The sequence below is a fragment of the Topomyia yanbarensis genome, chromosome 1 (assembly GCF_030247195.1).
Source record: "Topomyia yanbarensis strain Yona2022 chromosome 1, ASM3024719v1, whole genome shotgun sequence".
Lineage (NCBI taxonomy): Eukaryota > Metazoa > Arthropoda > Insecta > Diptera > Culicidae > Topomyia > Topomyia yanbarensis.
Window position 1 is genome coordinate 2,037,571 of NC_080670.1, and position 17,769 is coordinate 2,055,339.

A 17,769-nucleotide genomic window follows, 5' to 3' on the forward strand; every position below is an offset into this window, starting at 1 on the left:
CGGCTGTGTCTGAACTAAAAATCCTACAGATCCAAATTTTTTTGTTGCAAGTGTCTCAAACATTGAACAGATTTTTTGCAGAATTTTTTGCAGGTCAGTTTTTTCCAAAAAAAATAGCAAAATATGCAAAAATGGAGTTTATTATTATGTTGGTCTATAAAAGACTCTAAGAGACAGGAATAATTTGAAAATTCAAATTGGCGGCCACACAATGGCAGCCATTTTTTACGAAATTTGCGAATTTGGCTACAATAAGTATAAAACTCGATTTACGAGAGTTATGGTGCCTCTGATTACGATTCTGATGTCAGAATTCGAAAATTCGTAATGGCGTCTACAAAATGGCAACCATTTTTCACGAAATCGGCAAATTTTGTTACAGTCAGTATAAAACTCGATTCCCGGGGGTGTTTTGGGTCGCACAGTCGCCATATTGGATCCGCCATTTTAAATTTTACATTTTCGACATCAGAATCAGCGACCCCGAGAACCCCCTTGTAAGATGTTTTGGGCCAATATGAAAAAAATGAATTTAGCCAAACTTGCACTTTTTTTTTAATAATTCGTTTAGTGGGCTCGGTTCAATGCTTCGGCCAATCGGAACAGTGGTCCTTTTATCTATTTATGTGTCATCATCTTGGTTGCTGCCTGCTGTTCACAAACATGCTTGCTTGTTGCCTTTACGAGTGTGAATTTCCTCAATGATTGTGCTGGCTACAAATTTTGAGATACTTGACGCAGCTTTTACCGTTGTCAATATTACCTGAAGAGGTGCCACACATTTGGTAATTGTTTGCGTTCAGCAGTTTCTAATCAGGGTAAACCGTAATGTGCTGTTCTAGCTACGTGCCTGCTTGGCCGAATGTTGGTCTAGTTTTGTTTTGGATTGGAATTCCATCGCCTAAAAAACATTAGAAGATTTTGAAGTGCGCAGGGCATATTGGCATTAGGTTGAATTCAGAATCCTGGATAAAACAGGCTAAAGGCAATGAGAGCCTGAATCCCTAGAGATTCTTAGCTTTTTAGATTTACAATCATCGATTTTTGCTACCACCTGAATATAAAACTAATGGAATCAAGAGCCCATGAGATCCATGCTTCTTCATGTCCACGTTCAAGGATCTTTGATCCTGAAGCTCAAGGATACATAATCCTGAAACTCAACAATCCTTAATCCTGTAACTCTAGTATCCTAGAACTTAAAAGTCCTGTAACTCAAGGATCTTGGATCTCAAGGTATTTCCTGACCCCAATTGTTTACCAACCAACCCTACCAGATTCCCGCAAAAGTTAATTGTTGACGAGAAACAATCATAAATTTCCAGACATGCTAGGTCAGGTTTTAGCTGTGGCAACTGAACTTGAAAACTCATAACGGTTATCTTTAAGATTCAGTTCGATATTGGAAATTCCAGCCAAACCATGAACCACCGTCTGAATCAACAGTCGCAAGCATCGCACACCTGCAGGCTAACGACACTTCTTTCTTCGACTTATTATCACCACTCCTTTCGGCACAAAGGATTCTGCATTCTCAACCGTCTTCATCGTTGATGCCATCCTCGCCGCTGTCAACACAATCCAGTCATCGACCCCCGTGTCGCAACGAAACGAAATTAGAATAAACCCCCCCCCCCCTCCTATCGCACTCACATTCCAACGTTTTTCCCCGCACTAGGAAATAGTAGCATTGAACTTGGCCCAACAATCCGGACTCACCCCAATTTCCGAGCACCCGCCACCACCAGTATATAGGTTCACTGTGACGACGCCCCGAAATCCCGTTTTTTTCGGAATCAGAGCAGAAAACTGTAACAAAGAAACATTTCATGTCCTGCGAGTGAGAGAGGGAGCTTATGTGCAAGGCTGCTTCACGATGGGAGTAGCTGATGAAGAGAGCCGTCCTCTCTTTTCGAACAAGATGGATGATGAATAGGTGTAAGAGTACTGTATGATATGATAATTTGTCAATGTTTAAACCTACTTTTAATAACTTAATAAAACACGTTTATTCGCAACCTAGATAGAACCTAAATAATTGGTTGAAACATATTGGTCATTTTAAAATGCCATCACCCGCGATTGAATTGTCTTGTATTTTGGTGCCATGGGGACGAGACAAGGTTACAAAATCAATGTCCCGCTTCTTGAGAGCAAGACTTTCCACTCTTAACTTTTCAGAAACATGGTACAGACAGACACGACCATTGCTACCAGGCTGCAGGTGAGGCAGACTATGTAGAGTGGGTAAGTAGGAATAGTTCGCAAATGTTTCACCATGCTTCCTAGCAGAGATGCCAGATTTGCAGACAAGTCTGCAAATTCGCAGACTTTTAATTTAAGCTGCAGATTTTTTGGATGACGCAGATATTTGCAGATTTTCTAGTTTGGTTGCAGATATTTGCAGATTTTTATGTTTTGTTGCAGATATTTGCAGATTTTTGAATATAAAGGCTTTTGGTTACACTAGCTTTCCTGACATTTTTTGCACTTCCCAGACTTTTAAAATTATTATTGCAGACATTTGAAAAAAGTACCTGGCATCTCTGCTTCCTAGAAGATTCTTGACACACAAAGGGGTGTTGCCAGTAATATTATTAATATTGTTAGATACACTTCTGAGGTCTCAATGTCAATTTTTTACGCAACCACCCTTTAACGCTATTATATAGCATGTGTGCTATATAATAGCGTTTTCGTTTTTACCTGATGCTACACCGGTTTAATGCAAAAAAAGGAGACATACTGATTACACCCAAGTTTGAATCAGTGTAGCACCGACTACACCGGTGTAGTGCCCAGTCAAAAACGAAAACGATATAAGACATAACATGCCATTTACACTAAAATGTCGTGTAATGATCAGGTTTCTCTTAAGGTCATTATACAAGCGAGCCATAACATAGCTCCTACGCCGCACAAACGTCTCTCCCCTGCTTAACCATGTATCTGACATGAGCAAATATAAAAGTATGTTTTTCAATACACTAACCTTGCCGGTGTACCACAAAACTGCTACTTAAGGAAGCAAGAACATTTTCCTATACAATCAACCCGATCTTTTGACGGAATTCCATCTGTAGCTCTTGTTTTGTGCGAAAATATTACCCCTATTCACTTGGGGTTTCTTTTCGAAACACTCTTATTTTTATTCTTCTCATTTTCAGTGCACTTTTTTAAATGCACTTTAATCACACACCACTGCCAAAAACACCCCCGAAACTTTAATCGTTTACTAACAAAACTTCAAATTTTCTGCCGATGACCGAAGGAAAATGTCCGAAAACTCTTATTTTTGCATTTGAATTTTCACTTCGAATTCCATTTTTTGTTCAATGTAAACAAGCGCGTCGGTGCCTAGCAACAAGCGTACGTCCCTGGCTACCACATATCTTCACCTTAATAATCTAGCAAATATTTTCCTGATATAATGGGGGCAATTTTTGATTGATAACTAGCTTATTTCTAAAAACATTTTCGCAGCTTGGCAACCCAGTAAAAAGGTTCTGACCTGCCACAATATTCGAAAGCATGCGCCGCAAGTCATACCATCGAAAATCGTCTTCATTTTCCCGGTATTTTCTATCGTTATACTACAAGCAGCCGAAGTAAATACCGTCTGGATTCGAATGTTTGACTGCATCGTATTCCGAACACTGTTAATTTTAATATGCAAATACTCATTTGAAATCGTGAAATTAGTACCTATACTGAAAATATTATGCTTATTGAAAGCTCCCTTACCATCCTTCACTTATTGTAGAGTTCATGTACTCGAATAAATAGGTAGTAGGCTAGAAAAAGCCATTCAAAATTTTTTAAGCATCCGAATTTGAACCAAAACGGTACTCGCATTAGGTGACACCCATTTCGACTCTCCCAACCTTTGAAACCATAAACTATAGATAGACGTTCTTTATGCGAAGTTTCTTTTTCGTTTATTCAAGGTAGGAGACTAGACCAACAAAAAGCTATAAAACGCCACACTAAAGGAAGTTTGCGCAAAAAAAAATCGCATTCTCTTCCCAGTATCTGTGATAAGTTCGGAAACTCCCCCGGAAAAGGCACAGTGACAGACTAGGGGAACATAAACTATCCAAAACTACGTTGGATTTAAATTTCGATTCTATGAGCGGTAATAAACTTTATACTACCACGTGTTTCACAAGCGAAATCGAACCATCACCAACCAACTCCTCTTTGTTCCCGAAAGGCACGTCCCATCCAACTTCCTTTAACGACTTTATCTCGCCTGCTGCGTCAAGAAGATGTTGTTGATATTCGCGTGCTGCCGGTTGCGCCCGCCGTGTTTTTTTCCTTTCTACTGCTTCCTGGTCGAATCGACTTGAACTTGTCAACAGCAGAGGCACAAGCGAAACCCCGGCAACGTCCGAGAGCGCAAAAATAAACAACTAAACCTAAAAAAGTGCATGTACAATACAAAAGCGAAGATCTCAGTGAGCGTTGCTTTATCTGAACCGGTAGTTCGTGACGCGGTGCCTTGTTTAGTGGGAATACTATACTGCTGCTTCTGTACGAAGGGCCTACAGCTGCCGTTAGGAAGATTTTCGATGCTTGCCCCGCCGAGCGGATGTGAGTCGGTTGTGTTAATATCGAGTTGATTGATGCCGTACAATGTTTGAGGGGGATACAGTGGAGCTCTTGGTAAGCTGTGGAATAATAAAAAATGAAAAATAAAATAATAATCACATTTTTATTCGATTTGATGGCATAGATTCCATAGGTCCAATCCAAAGCAATAATAAATTTTTAGCATAAAACTGAGTGACTAATTCTAAAAAATCGAACTACTCAGACAGCACTGTCGCCGTCGTGCATTGTCGCGACAGCCTACCAGATTCAGTGGAGTCGCACGGTTGGTGGAAAAATAGGCAAACACGGCTCTCGGCTGCTGAACGTCTCCTTTTACGCCGAGCACATGGTCACCGAGCACATGCCGCTAGTAGCGGGGGGACTTGCGGCAGTTGGCAGACAGCACCATCTACAGCAGCATAGTAATGCTATGGAAAGCATTTGAAAGGAGCAGCTTATATTTACGCGATATAAAAGATGATGATGTGGATGGTCCCGGAGGAAAGGGTTTGTGAGAAGGGGTACCATTGGCAAACGACCAACTCTTTTTATTTTTGCTACTGTTTTGCTCTCCCACATCTAGCAGCAGCAAGTACGGTAGCAACAGCATAAAGGAGAGCTACAATATTTGATTCTAACTCCACCGTCTCGGGTGGGTCAGGATCGTCTGCTGGCTGGGTGCTATTGCTCAGATCCGTTCATTCATGAGTCAGTAATAGTATGAAACTCGAGTCGGCCGGATGCTAACCGGAGCAGTTGATGCGGTCCAACGGTTACTTTTCCCTTACTTTCCTATACGGTTAGTATTCCTATCGTCGTTAATTACAGTGTACTTGACTCGCGACAGCGAGGGTGTTGTTCCCACCGTGAGTAAGATTTAAGAATCTAGGTTAAATCGTCGTGGCCGTGAATGTTGAATCTAATTAGTTTTTCGTGTAGTTGAGCCTAAAATCGTCGTTCGTTACACGCGGTATAGTTGTAATCCTGACCATGAGTAGTAGTACTTGACGAATCTCCGCCTAACAAAAGATGAAGAAGTGTTCTCTTCTCGGAAGAACTGCGTCTCTGATAGCCGGTGCCCTGCCATTGCTAGTCCTGATCAGCTGTGGAACAACGGCCTACGGATTGACTCATCAGGCGAACAAAGCTTCAGACGATGGCGTCGGTAAGTACTTCAGGAGGCTTGTAGTATTAAACAAATACGATAGACAATAAGCGTTTCTTTCTTCCCAAATGGTGCCACAGTGTCGATCGCATCATGAGCGTCATACGGCAAACGCACACAAAAAGGCACGTTCCGCTGGAAGTATTTCCTTTCTCGATAACACCACAGAAAAATCGTTTCTTTTATACGCTTTCTTTGGTCCACTCCCGGCCAGTCACCCTCGTTGCACCTTAATCAACTATGCCAAATGCATTGCACTCTGCACTGGCCACGCTGCTGATGGCCGGGGGAGGGGTTCGGATTTAAGTGATTGGAAATGTACTAGGCCGGCACGTCTAGTGTGGATAGAGATGGACGCCATCACCATTGCACCATCTGTAGACGAATGTTCTGCCATTCCTTGCAGCATATGCAAAATATTTCTTCCGCACTGAACATTTATGGCATTCTGTAGCGGTTAAGAGTTATGGCATGGGGTTAAAGGGATGGATGGCACACATTTTGTTGGAAAAACTAATTACCTAGTAGAAGTAGTGCATAGTCTTATTATTCTAAGATACAATAGAACGAGTTTCCAGGTATGCTAAAAAAAATATAAAATTATAGGCGAGCACAAAGCCAACAAAAAATAATTCTATTCTTCCATTTAATTCTACTATGTTTTTATAGTTAAATGCACTTGCACTTCACTATTTGACAGATATCAATATAGACTGATACAAACACTGAAGAAGATTACAAGTAGTAATCGAAATACCGGTATCTGTTAAATAGTGAAGTGCAAGTGCATTTAACTATAAAAACATAGTGGAATTAAATCGAAGAAAACCTTTGAAACATTACGTACATTCCACTAAGACCTCCGTTCGCGTATATATTGTTAATTCTATTCTATTCTGTTCTAACTCTAACACAGCCAGTATTGAAAACCATCCTGGAAAACACTGCAGTTACTCTTTAGTGTTTTTTCTTGTAGACAATAATATTTGAAGCATATTACAATATGTCTCAAGTATTAAAACGGCCAGTCCTACTGTGCAGAGTTGAATTGGAAGATGTTTCAAAATTATACGGCAATTATTTATTTAATGAATAGTCTAACTAACGAATCGTTTTAAATCTTGAATGAGGAAGAAACGAGGACAACCATACTGACCGTTTCAGATTAAAGAAGTTATGTAAAATCGTTTCGAGTGACTTGGCTACCCAAGTAACAATCCAAATGCTAATTGGTTTTATTTAGGTTTTATGGTAGTTTTATCAAGGCATTACATAGTGAATCTGGTTTTAACATTGCTTATGAAAAGGGCAATTAGTTTTATGTGCTTGGCGGGGTTTAAGAGTGCTTCAAGAACTCTTGAAGAAATATCCATAAAACTACATTTTTCATAAGAGTAATTAGTCTTATGAGCAGTTTTAAGAGAATCTTGAGCCTCTTCTTAAGACATCGCTTTCCAACCTCCTTAAAACCAAAAGGTAGCTTTATGACATTCTTGTTGAAGCATAACGTATCTTATGAATGCTACCATAAAACCTCCTTAAAGCTTTAAACGAAGTGAAAATACTCTTGCATAAGAGCGTTCTATAATAAAGAAACAAACTGTAACGACTGACGGGATATGTGACGTATCCCAACGGAGAAAACGTGACATGTAACTCAATCATGTATAAACAGCAAACTCGATCATTATAAATTAATCATTTAACTTTGCAAATCTGTAGGTGCTGCTAATATAGCGAGATGTTAGTTGTTCATATAGCTCTATTTAACATGCGTTGTTGAAATAAATCAAAAACTTATAGACGGAATTGTGATTACCATAATCATTAATCATAGGCATTTTTATTTCAACATTGGCATTTTCAATGTTAAATAGACTGGATTTATGGCGATCTTCCATCTAACCTTTCTGTCTTGAAAAATTCCTATTAGTTTTATTCAAGTCCAACAGCTCTTCTTCAAGTTTATCATAAATAAGAATGAATTTATCACGATCTTGAAAAACTCCTATTACTCTTGAGCAAGAATAATTAGTTTTAATAAGATCTTATGACGGTTTCAGTTAAATCCAATGACAAGTAATGGCGTCGTGGATAATTTTGACCGCTTCGAAATGGTAGCCATTAGCATAAGAATCAAAATAAAAACTTTTTTTCATATACTGAACTGATTCTCACTGATTGAAATGCATTTCTGAACTAGAAAAATGTTTATGCACGCGTTTAATCCAAAATATGACAATTATGAACAATTACACATACTATTGAATTTTCGAAACGATTTAATATTTTTTATCAAAATCAATGTTTTAGAGATTGTTTGACGGCGCGTTGAATTTTTCGCACTTTTATACTGCATATTATCGGAAAACTGGCAATCGCATGCAAATTTTCTCAATAATGAGCTTAAAAAGCTGGCCACTTATATTATCGTTTTTTATTTGTATCCATTTTGGTAAGGGAACATCATATGATGGATATATTTTTTCCCAAGCTTATTCTTTTCATCTATACACCAACCTCTCTATCTAACAAAGCAGTTTCATAGCGCACTAGAAGTGTTCTTGAAGAATATCATAAAACTATCAAGACTTATGGTAGTCTTATATTAGTTTTAAACAGCTCTTGAACACCACTATAAGAATATATTGATAAGATCTAAAAGTTTTAAGAAAATCTTGGAAAATACTCTTGAGAACCATCTTAAGAATGGGCCTTTTTCGTCTTAAGAGGGGTTTATGGTTGTCTTGAAGCAGTGTTGTAGAGTAATTGGTTTTATGTTCGGTTTTATGGAGCTAATTTTGAAGATATCTTCAAGTGTACCATAAAACTAAATTTGTTACTTGGGTAAGAAGGTTAATGTCACTCCTTTGGTCTTTTAGAATGGAATGTATTTAAGGCACCTTTACTCGCTCTCTGAAAAAAGAAATAAATTTAAAAAAGAAAAATTAACTTTCGATTTTAGAGCTGGCGCTTTACGTCAACACGATTGCCAAAAACCACTCAACCGGTCTACTTCATATTGTTCATTGTTCGTAATAACGATTTGTTTTAATGCATAAATTTGGCAGATACGCATACAGTTAAACAATATATTAGAAAGAGCTCACCCGATTTCCAATGAGTTGTTCTGTAAACCTCGGTTTCATCAGGCTGTCCTCTTGTCCATCGTTATGGGAATAAACAGGAAACCGCCCACAATAAGCGTACCTGTCAGGTTCGCCACCATCATCAGTTGCAGTTGTTATCATTCGATTCCTCGATTCGATTGAAGATCGAAGCATCATGTCCTCTAGTCCATCCAGAAAATCCTGTTGAAGATGGCCCCTACCTCCATCGTCAACGTCTTGATTCAATGTTGAAACGATCCTCCGAAAGCGCTAGATACACCCAAGGTAAAACCGCGCCGTAGAAATTTCGAAGGCACCCTCTGGTTCCCTGATCCACTGTCTTCAGGAGAAATAAAATCTTCACATTAAAGTCACAGGTCAAGTCTGTTGAAATTATTCCAGGGAGCGTTTCCGGTGAGGTGGAAAATGACGGCCGGCAGAAAAATTCGCGTCCATAGCCCTCGTTTGCTACGATTCTTATCTCACACAAAGCCATCCCAAAAATAATCCACAAAATCAATCTGTTTTGTCTACATTCTTCATCGTATTTAATTTTTGGTTAAGTTGTTCAATTTTTTATTGATTAGATTGACTTTTGTCAAACTTTCGAATAATTTTTCTTTCAGTATTTCCCGATTCTCTGCATTTCGAAACATTTCGTCCAATACCAATTGAATACGACAAGATTCTTCATAGACCACTGATGAAAGCATGCGGTTCGTTTATTATTTGTTTGTTTGGAGATGCAGTTGAGTTAAACAATTTGAAGTCGTTGGTTTAATGCTGCTACAAAAATAACTATCTACAGTTTAATAAAATACAATTTGAGAATGGAAAATTTTCGCTTGAAGTTCTGATCTGGCAGGCGATTTGTAGATGTGGGCAAATAGTAATTCATCTCGTATTCTATGTGCAATAACGCGAAATTGACGCAAACTCAACTGCATGATATTTTCAATTTAAATGAACTACATACAAGCAGGGCCAGGGGAACACTTTTCCCGAGTGGGTAGAAGTGACGAAAAAACAGACCTGTGTAAGTGAAATTGAAAATTTTCGGATAACAACTGGAGGCTATTTGGAAACGCCCTTTGTTAATGGGCTGTACGACCGAAGGCTCAGCGAAAATGTGTTTCTTGATAACTGATACTACAGCTTTTCGCGGGTACTGAAGCCCGCATGATAGTGTTTACTAAGGGGAAGGTATCCGACGACCGACATCCCCTCTGGCTCTAGCTATTTCTCCGATAAGTCTCCGTTTCGATAGAAATTATATTCATCTAATACATCCGGCCCCTGGATGGTTTACTTCCGGAGCCATTAAACACCATCGATATATCGCGTGATCTAACTAGATAACACTCGGCCGTGTACGACGAAGTAATTTGTGTACGTACCAGCCTGAGAAGTAAAGATTGATGGTGCAGTCTCCAATAGAAGCCTTAATTGGGAAGTATGAGGTTGGCTGCTTCCAGAAACCTTTGCTGCAGTCAGTGAAAATGCATATGCATAAGAAAGCAACTCATTTTCAACCAGCCTCATTTCGAGCCTTTCGTCGGATCTGCTCTCCCAAACTTTGTTCTTTTGAACGGGACTCGTCTACCTGTTAGCCTTTTTGTGCCGCGGAGCATGCAAACAATTGGGCCATACAGCTACCCATTGTAGAAATAAAATAAGGTGTGGAAAATGCGAAGAGAATCTTGAATTTTTTTTCCTACTGTGGGGAGAGCCCGCATGAACTCGCTACATATTCCGCATATAAATTATGCGGAGAAAAACTGAAGCTTTAAAGAACTCTCCGTGAAGAAATGCTAAAATAACGAAATGTCAAATACTAGAGATAAGATGTCGAAACGTTATTTTCAACTTATTGACTTATAGATTCAACCACTCGCATCAGTTTAGTCTTCGCCTATTGAAGCCTGTCGTCGCGTCGCTTTCAAACTTCCATTGACATTAAATGGTTACCATAGAAAGCGACTAAAATGGTGCTACTGGTTGCAACATTACTGTGAACTTATCTTGAAAGCAAAAATTGACAGCAAGCATATTTACATGATTATTTGATCAATATATGATTTAGCAGCAATTGGCATTCTATTAAAAAAAAGGACAAATCCATGACCATTAGTTCTATTGTTACTCTGCACGTTTCTGCATATTAGCAAATTTAATAATACACAAGTGTATTTAATTCATAAATTCGATAAATGAGCTCGCAGCTCAATAAAATCCTAGTTTTTTTTCCACTTTTTGCCATGTCTTATTTTTCACGAATTACATCTTTTACACGTGTTTATGCTTTCTTCTAGGCTATATCGTTCTCAGCAAATTGAAATATATTTTTGTCGAGTTCGCTTGATTGCACTGCACTGGCCCAATATAGAAAATCAAATTGTGTATAATTTAAAATTTGTTATTTGAATAACAAACTTTATTATGGACAGCATCTGCCAGTATATTCGAGTTTTGTCTATAAGAATCTTGATAGCGTTGTCACACACAGCCACGTGTTTCGTCTGGGCCAATTTGTTGAACGATTTCAACAAATTATTCGAAAAACTACCGAAAATCGATAAAAAATTAAAATTTGTCCGCAATTTTATAAACAATTTGCTGACACCTTCGTAAAAAGACCACTTTACTGTGCAAATCGTCGAAAGAAATTACCGACCAATTTTTAGATGTGCGTATATTGCTTAAAACTTGCGAAATTATTATATAAGTTCCATAGAAGCATATTTGTGACAATCATTCTCAACTTTCTGCCTTTCTAGTCTTAAAATCGGAAATGTTCTCGAGTGAAGTCAAAATGTTGCTTCCATGGACTTTCGACTTATTTGGAGTGCCAGCTTGCAATGCCCTAATTTGAGCCTACTCCGAATCAAAGTTAGCATCTCGAGAGGTGCTAGGGTCGCAATGCCAAAAATACATATGCTTTTCAGATAAAAAATTGAACAAAAAGGTGTTTTAAGTAGGTAGAAGACCATGTCAAACAAACAGGATCATTTTCTTGAACGATTGCAGGGTAATCGGTCGATACAAATTGTGATCGGAGATTGATTCGCTGCTTTTAAGATTGCAATAACCTACACTTGTGTCCAGTCATGAATATTACCCTCCAAGGAAACTGATACAAATAAATTCAACAAGCGCCATTTTGCAGAGTCGGGTAGTTGAGTGTGATTTGGTCGGGAGGGGGAGGGCAGTTATTATTGCATTACAAAAGAGCTAGTGAGAACTCCATCATCGAACACGGTGAATCGTTCTCGATATCTTGAGGGGACACAACGCAGTACGTCTTCTATTTCTAAGCAGTAATGTTTCTCTCGTTAACCCGTCAGCGATCCGGTGCCAATAATCGCATTTTATGGCTTTTATCAAGCTCGATTCGATTTTTTCGACTCCAAAGTCGCATATTTCCTAAAATTCTCTGGTGTTCCGACATTCAAAAATTTACTAGGCCCAGAAGATTTTTTGTGTACACTTCTGTTGGGTATTCGTGACCAGCATGTACTCGTTTACTCTGAACTTGAATCGCAGTGTCGAGAATCAAACCAGGCATAAACTTGCATTCTCCTTCCGGAGGGATCTCTGTAACACATTCGATGTTTCCAGATATCGCCTATTACGCCAGCTTGATAGCAACGCCCCACTAAGAATGTTGGGCGTCTATTAAAGAAACGTTCAAAACATTGGACTAACGCTGCCGGCTGCAATGCTTTTTTTACTAGGCGAATAGCATACTATTTTGGCCGCCATTAGAGCATGTGAAAAGTTGGATCGAGATTAAGATGAACTAAGGGAACGGTAAGCTCAATATGAGCCTTCAATTGTTAAACGATATTATTATGACAACCAAAATATAGTGCATTCAATCAAAGCTAGCGCGATGAAAAATCTTTTCCATAGGTTACTTTGTTTCCTTCGCACTTTGAATAGCGTCGCACGTATGCGTCTGGCAGACTGGTAACTTGACACTGTATAGTCTAATATCTTTTAGCAATTCCAAACAGACAGAATAGCCTACCACTAACGGAGCAACAGAGACTGGGTCGGAAAATCTGTCTAATCATGGATTGCTTTCTGCCGCGAGCGAGGCGATATTGTCCTGACAACTTTGGAACTTTTCAAATTGGGCCTGACGCTGCATCAGTAACACGGATCTTTCTGTTTGATCTTTTACACACCACTCTCAAACGATGCGATGTCCGTCCGATTTGAAAAACAAAAATCGTGACACTACGATTTAACTCCCACAAACAGCTGAACTCGCGCCCACCGACACCGTTCAATTTTATTTTCATTTTCCGAGCAAACCATTTTCCAATGACGTGTCACTCATTATTCTCTTATTAGCTCAAACACGCGTAATTTTGTGAACTGCTGCTAAGTGAGTGTAAATCGTCTGTAGTATACTTTACAGAAGCGGCTAATTAACCACCTTCATTACTCCGACCCTCACAGAGAAGTGAATTCTGGCGAAAAGCAGCTGATTCGCAACGAAACGCAATCTGTATCACTCGATTACCATGGTAACCGATAGTAGCGTCAAGTATCGCCTACTGCTTGATGGGGAATTTTTGCTTGTAGAAATACTCAACTGAGTAAGAGAGAAATTTTACCAGGGAGAGCTCTTTTCTTCTTAGTATATAAGCCGTACATGAGCAATCAAATGAAAAATAGTATCTCTTCTTTCTCTCGTTTTTGTATACCCCTACCTCTTACGAACTCATGAAATCAGATTTCGATAGACAACAAAGCTTCTCATCATCAATAGTGATAACCAGCGCCACGTGTACATTTCTATGTACATCACAACACTTTAGAGGGATTTACAGGATTAGCATCGTGAATTGAACTGGGATTTGAGCATAACCTTTCCTAATTATTTCTTTCATTTTACAGCATGGCACAAAGCAAACAACGGCAATGGCAGTGACCGCATTCGTATTGTTCCGAAAGTGGAGCAGCACACGCCACCAGGGCCCGGTGTCACACTAACCTACAATCTGACCCCAGAGCACGCGATACACGTTGAGCTACGGCAGAGTCTTGGCGGTAGGACTTTCCTGCAACGACAAGGGCAGCAACCTAACTCATCTATAGTGGAGTACTTTGACGAGAACTGCTACTACCAGGGATGGGTGAAGGAACGACCGGGCAGTCTGGTGGCTGTGTCTACCTGCGAAGGAAAGATTCGCGGAACCGTTTACGATCTAGACCAAACTTACTACATCGATTTTGATGAAACAACCGGGGATCATTTCATACAGAGGTTTGTTCAAGTTTCAATCAAAATATTGATTCTAAAATAAGCCTAATTTCAGATTAAACCATCGACGTAGAGTTAAACGTAATCATCTACCGAAGCTGGTCGGCCCGTACAATGCAAACCATCACTCGAAGTTCGTTGAGCTGGTTCTGGTGGTCGATAACTCTCTCTACCGTAAATTTGACTCCGATGTGTGGGTGGTTCATCGCTACTGCACAGATGTCGTTAACCACATCAACATGGTAAGTAGACGCTGTAGTCTTCCATATCGAAAACCTTAACATACCATCCCTTCCATTACAGCTCTTCAACCCGTTAAACATCTTCATCGCCCTAACCGGTGTTGTCGTGTGGGATCAATTCGATCACATTCAGGTCAGCCACCGAGCAGATGACACCTTGAACAACTTCCTGCAGTACCGCCGGAAAGAATTACTTCGCCAGCACCCGAACGATCATGCTCAGCTGTTGACGGCGGTGGAATTTCAAGATCACGTCATTGGAAAGGCAAAACTGGGTGGGATGTGCACCAGTAACAGCTCTGGTGCTGTGATTGTCGTTCATACGGACAACATCGGGATACAGGCGGGAACGTTGGCACACGAGATGGGTCATAGCTTCAACATGGAGCATGACGTTGACGAGGAGTGCTACTGTCCGGAACGGAAGTGTATTATGACAGCGACGGTTACCGGGCGATCACTGAAACATTGGAGTTCGTGTAGTGTAGAGCAACTGACGCTGGCCTTCAACCGAGGTTTGAACCATTGTCTGAAAGATCGACCGGATGGGCTTTATGCGGCTAGCTGTGACAATGGTTTCGTAGATGAAGGAGAAGAATGTGATTGTGGGCTGGAGGAGGTTTGTGATAATCCGTGCTGTGATTCGAAGACATGCCGACTGAAGGATGGTGCGATGTGTGCTATGGGCGAATGCTGTGATATAGAACATTGTCAGTTGAAGGAGGCTGGAGTGGGTTGTAGAACGGCGCGAGGACAGTGCGATCTTCCGGAATTTTGTACCGGAAGATCCGAACATTGTCCAGTGGATGTTTTTAAGCGGGATACCGAGGTTTGTGCCGGAGGAAAGGCATTCTGCAGTGATGGCGATTGTAGAACGAGAGACGAGCAATGCCGACTGCTGTGGGGTCCTTCCGGAAAGGAGTCCGATGAATTGTGCTACGCGAGAAATGTGAATGGGACAAAGTATGCCAATTGTGGGTATGACCGTGATACACATAGTTTCCAGAAATGCGCCGAGCAAGATGTTTTATGTGGATTACTGTTTTGTGAACAGTTGAATGAAAATAATCTTGAATTCGGATTGAAAGTGTTTACGGAAGAGCGTATCGCAAGTACGCTAAAAGGACGGGAAGTAATTCACTGCCATTCTGCTTTCATTGATCTCGGGGATGGCAAACAACCGACCTTGGTTCCAGATGGAGCTCCCTGTGGAACAAATAGTATGTGTTACCAACAGCAATGCTGGGATATTGATGTCCTCAACGAACGTGGAATCGGAAAGCACTGCCCAAAGAACTGCAACGGGCGAGGAATGTGTAACAGTGAAGGGAACTGCCACTGCCAAATTGGTTATGCTCCTCCTTTTTGTGAACACGCCGGTGTCGGAGGTTCCTTAGATAGTGGCCCTGCATCCAAAGGATCTTTCCTAGCTCTTTTAATAACCCTAGTAGTCGTGGGAGTTATCGTGACAACTCTTTTTATTGCCTACATTGTAGTACGCTTCTGCCGACCGAATCGATGCAAAAATCCTCTGACCATCTCCAAGTTTCAAGCACCCTCCCATCGCAGGCACAAATTAATTCATACAATGTCGTCCAACTCAGCGGTGGTTCGAGAAATATCGGCCCCAAAATTGTGCTCTTCTACACGAGACATGGACGATCCACAGTTTACACCGATCGCAAGACTGAAAAAATTTGGGGCATCCGCCGTTGGGACTGCTCGTGTGGACAGCATGGTTTCGGTGCGTTCGATTGCTCAGCCTTCGGTTGGGTATATAACGCACGTAGCGCCACCTCCACCAAGCCCACGGAGGTTACCACGGCAACCCTCCCTCCGGAACCCGTACGCTTCGAGTAGATTTACGTGAGACCGAACGGACAATTTACTATATTATTAGACTAAACAAGTAACGATACCCTGTAGTAGTAGTAGGTAGAATGTCGTACGTTTTCAGCTCTTTTGATACAAGCCATATTTTCTGTATGTGTGCGCGTTAGGTATGTGATCATGTACGAATTTTGACAAATATTCGCTTAAATAAAGCTCTAGTCACAAGTGGTTGGATGAAAAATGAATAAAATTTCGACGGATTTTTATTTCGATTGATGGAAATCTAATGAAACGTTAGGTTTCCTTACACGAGAAAGGAATCATTAATAAGTAATGACTTTACTGGTTTTTGAAATCCGAGTGTGTCATGGAGTCAATGATCATTTTAAATAATCGAAAACCCAAGGCAAACGTTCGTTGGCTAACGGATTGAGGGCAGCTAATCTTAACTGGATATCGCCTTGTTACTTTAATTTTGCAGTTGAATGCAATTTCCGTAATTTGATGTCAATTTAGTACATAAGTATATTACCATGACAAACAGCAATAATAATATTACAATCGCCTCGTGTAAGGGCCCTTATCCAGAGAAAAATGAAAACAAAGCATATTTGAATGGTTAATTAGACAAAACAAGCTATGTTACATAGTGTTACTTTACGAGCGCCAGCTCGCGAACGGAATCACATTTTCTGTGCTCATTGTTGACTGTTGTCTGTCAGCTGTTCACGGATTTTTTTAAAGCACAGATAATCAGCAACAGTAAACAAAGAGGGCAGGAAATGTCAGCTCGGTTTATGTAATTTATGTTGTGATTTGAGATAGTTGGCTCGAGGGACTGCTGCCTCATATATGCCATTCCACAGTTACTAAACTTGCATCACGCGTTACGGATTCAAAATTGACGGCAGGTCGTTACGAAGGTAGCAAGAATTCCAATCAGGTACACGGTTAAATAAAACAACCTGCAGAATAAGTTCTTTTAACTTACTTTTGAGTTGTGCGTCGCTTTCGCACTTATTAGTGTTGTCAAAAACAAAAAGAGAAATTCGACTCAGTCGAGGTCTTCCGTGGAGGAAGGTACTTTTGAGTTGTTTGGGGTGAGCTCAAAATTAGGTAAATTCAACCCGATACCGATACCACGAGATTGAGTCAAAGGAACTCAATTTTAGGTAGTTTTTCGTTTCCGTGTAGACCGAACGGCGAAAGCTCTGTTGATGTGTTGGTATGGAACAAGCGCTCAGAATCGTGAGCTTTGAATTATCTGAATACATATTGCATTTGTATGAAACGGGAAGTGGTGCCAATTCGATTAAATAACCAATCTGGTTTAGTTCATGAGAGATTATTTATGTCGTTTTCGATTGAGAACCTAGAAACTAACCCAGGTTAGTTGCTTCAAACGAACGTTTTTAATAAAACTGAGTTGGGTTCTCGCCAAACAGCAGTGGTGTGAGCGAACCCGAAATATATTTCAGGTTGGAACCCAACCGGTTTTCAGTTCAGTGGCGCATAACCTAGGTTGGAAACTGGCTTCAAACAAACGGTTTG

At 40.3% G+C, this 17,769-nt stretch overlaps 1 protein-coding gene across 1 annotated transcript; it reads left to right on the forward strand.

Annotated features, from left to right (window-relative positions):
• The first annotated feature begins 5,300 nt into the window (after window positions 1-5,300).
• LOC131676587 (zinc metalloproteinase-disintegrin-like EoMP06) lies at window positions 5,301-16,468 on the forward strand. The gene is made up of 4 exons (XM_058955726.1): window positions 5,301-5,758; window positions 13,777-14,146; window positions 14,199-14,385; window positions 14,447-16,468. The coding sequence occupies exons 1-4, from the start codon at window positions 5,623-5,625 to the stop codon at window positions 16,253-16,255; spliced, it is 2,502 nt and encodes an 833-aa protein (XP_058811709.1). The 5' UTR covers window positions 5,301-5,622; the 3' UTR covers window positions 16,256-16,468.
• The last annotated feature ends 1,301 nt before the right edge of the window (window positions 16,469-17,769 follow it).

Excerpts from the sequence above, each read along its gene's own strand:
- LOC131676587 (XM_058955726.1), top strand. The coding sequence starts at position 5,623 with ATGAAGAAGTGTTCTCTTCTCGGAAGAACTGCGTCTCTGATAGCCGGT. Across the intron at positions 14,147-14,198 it reads GGGGATCATTTCATACAGAG|ATTAAACCATCGACGTAGAG; the intron begins GTTTGTTCAAGT and ends GCCTAATTTCAG. Across the intron at positions 14,386-14,446 it reads TCGTTAACCACATCAACATG|CTCTTCAACCCGTTAAACAT; the intron begins GTAAGTAGACGC and ends CTTCCATTACAG.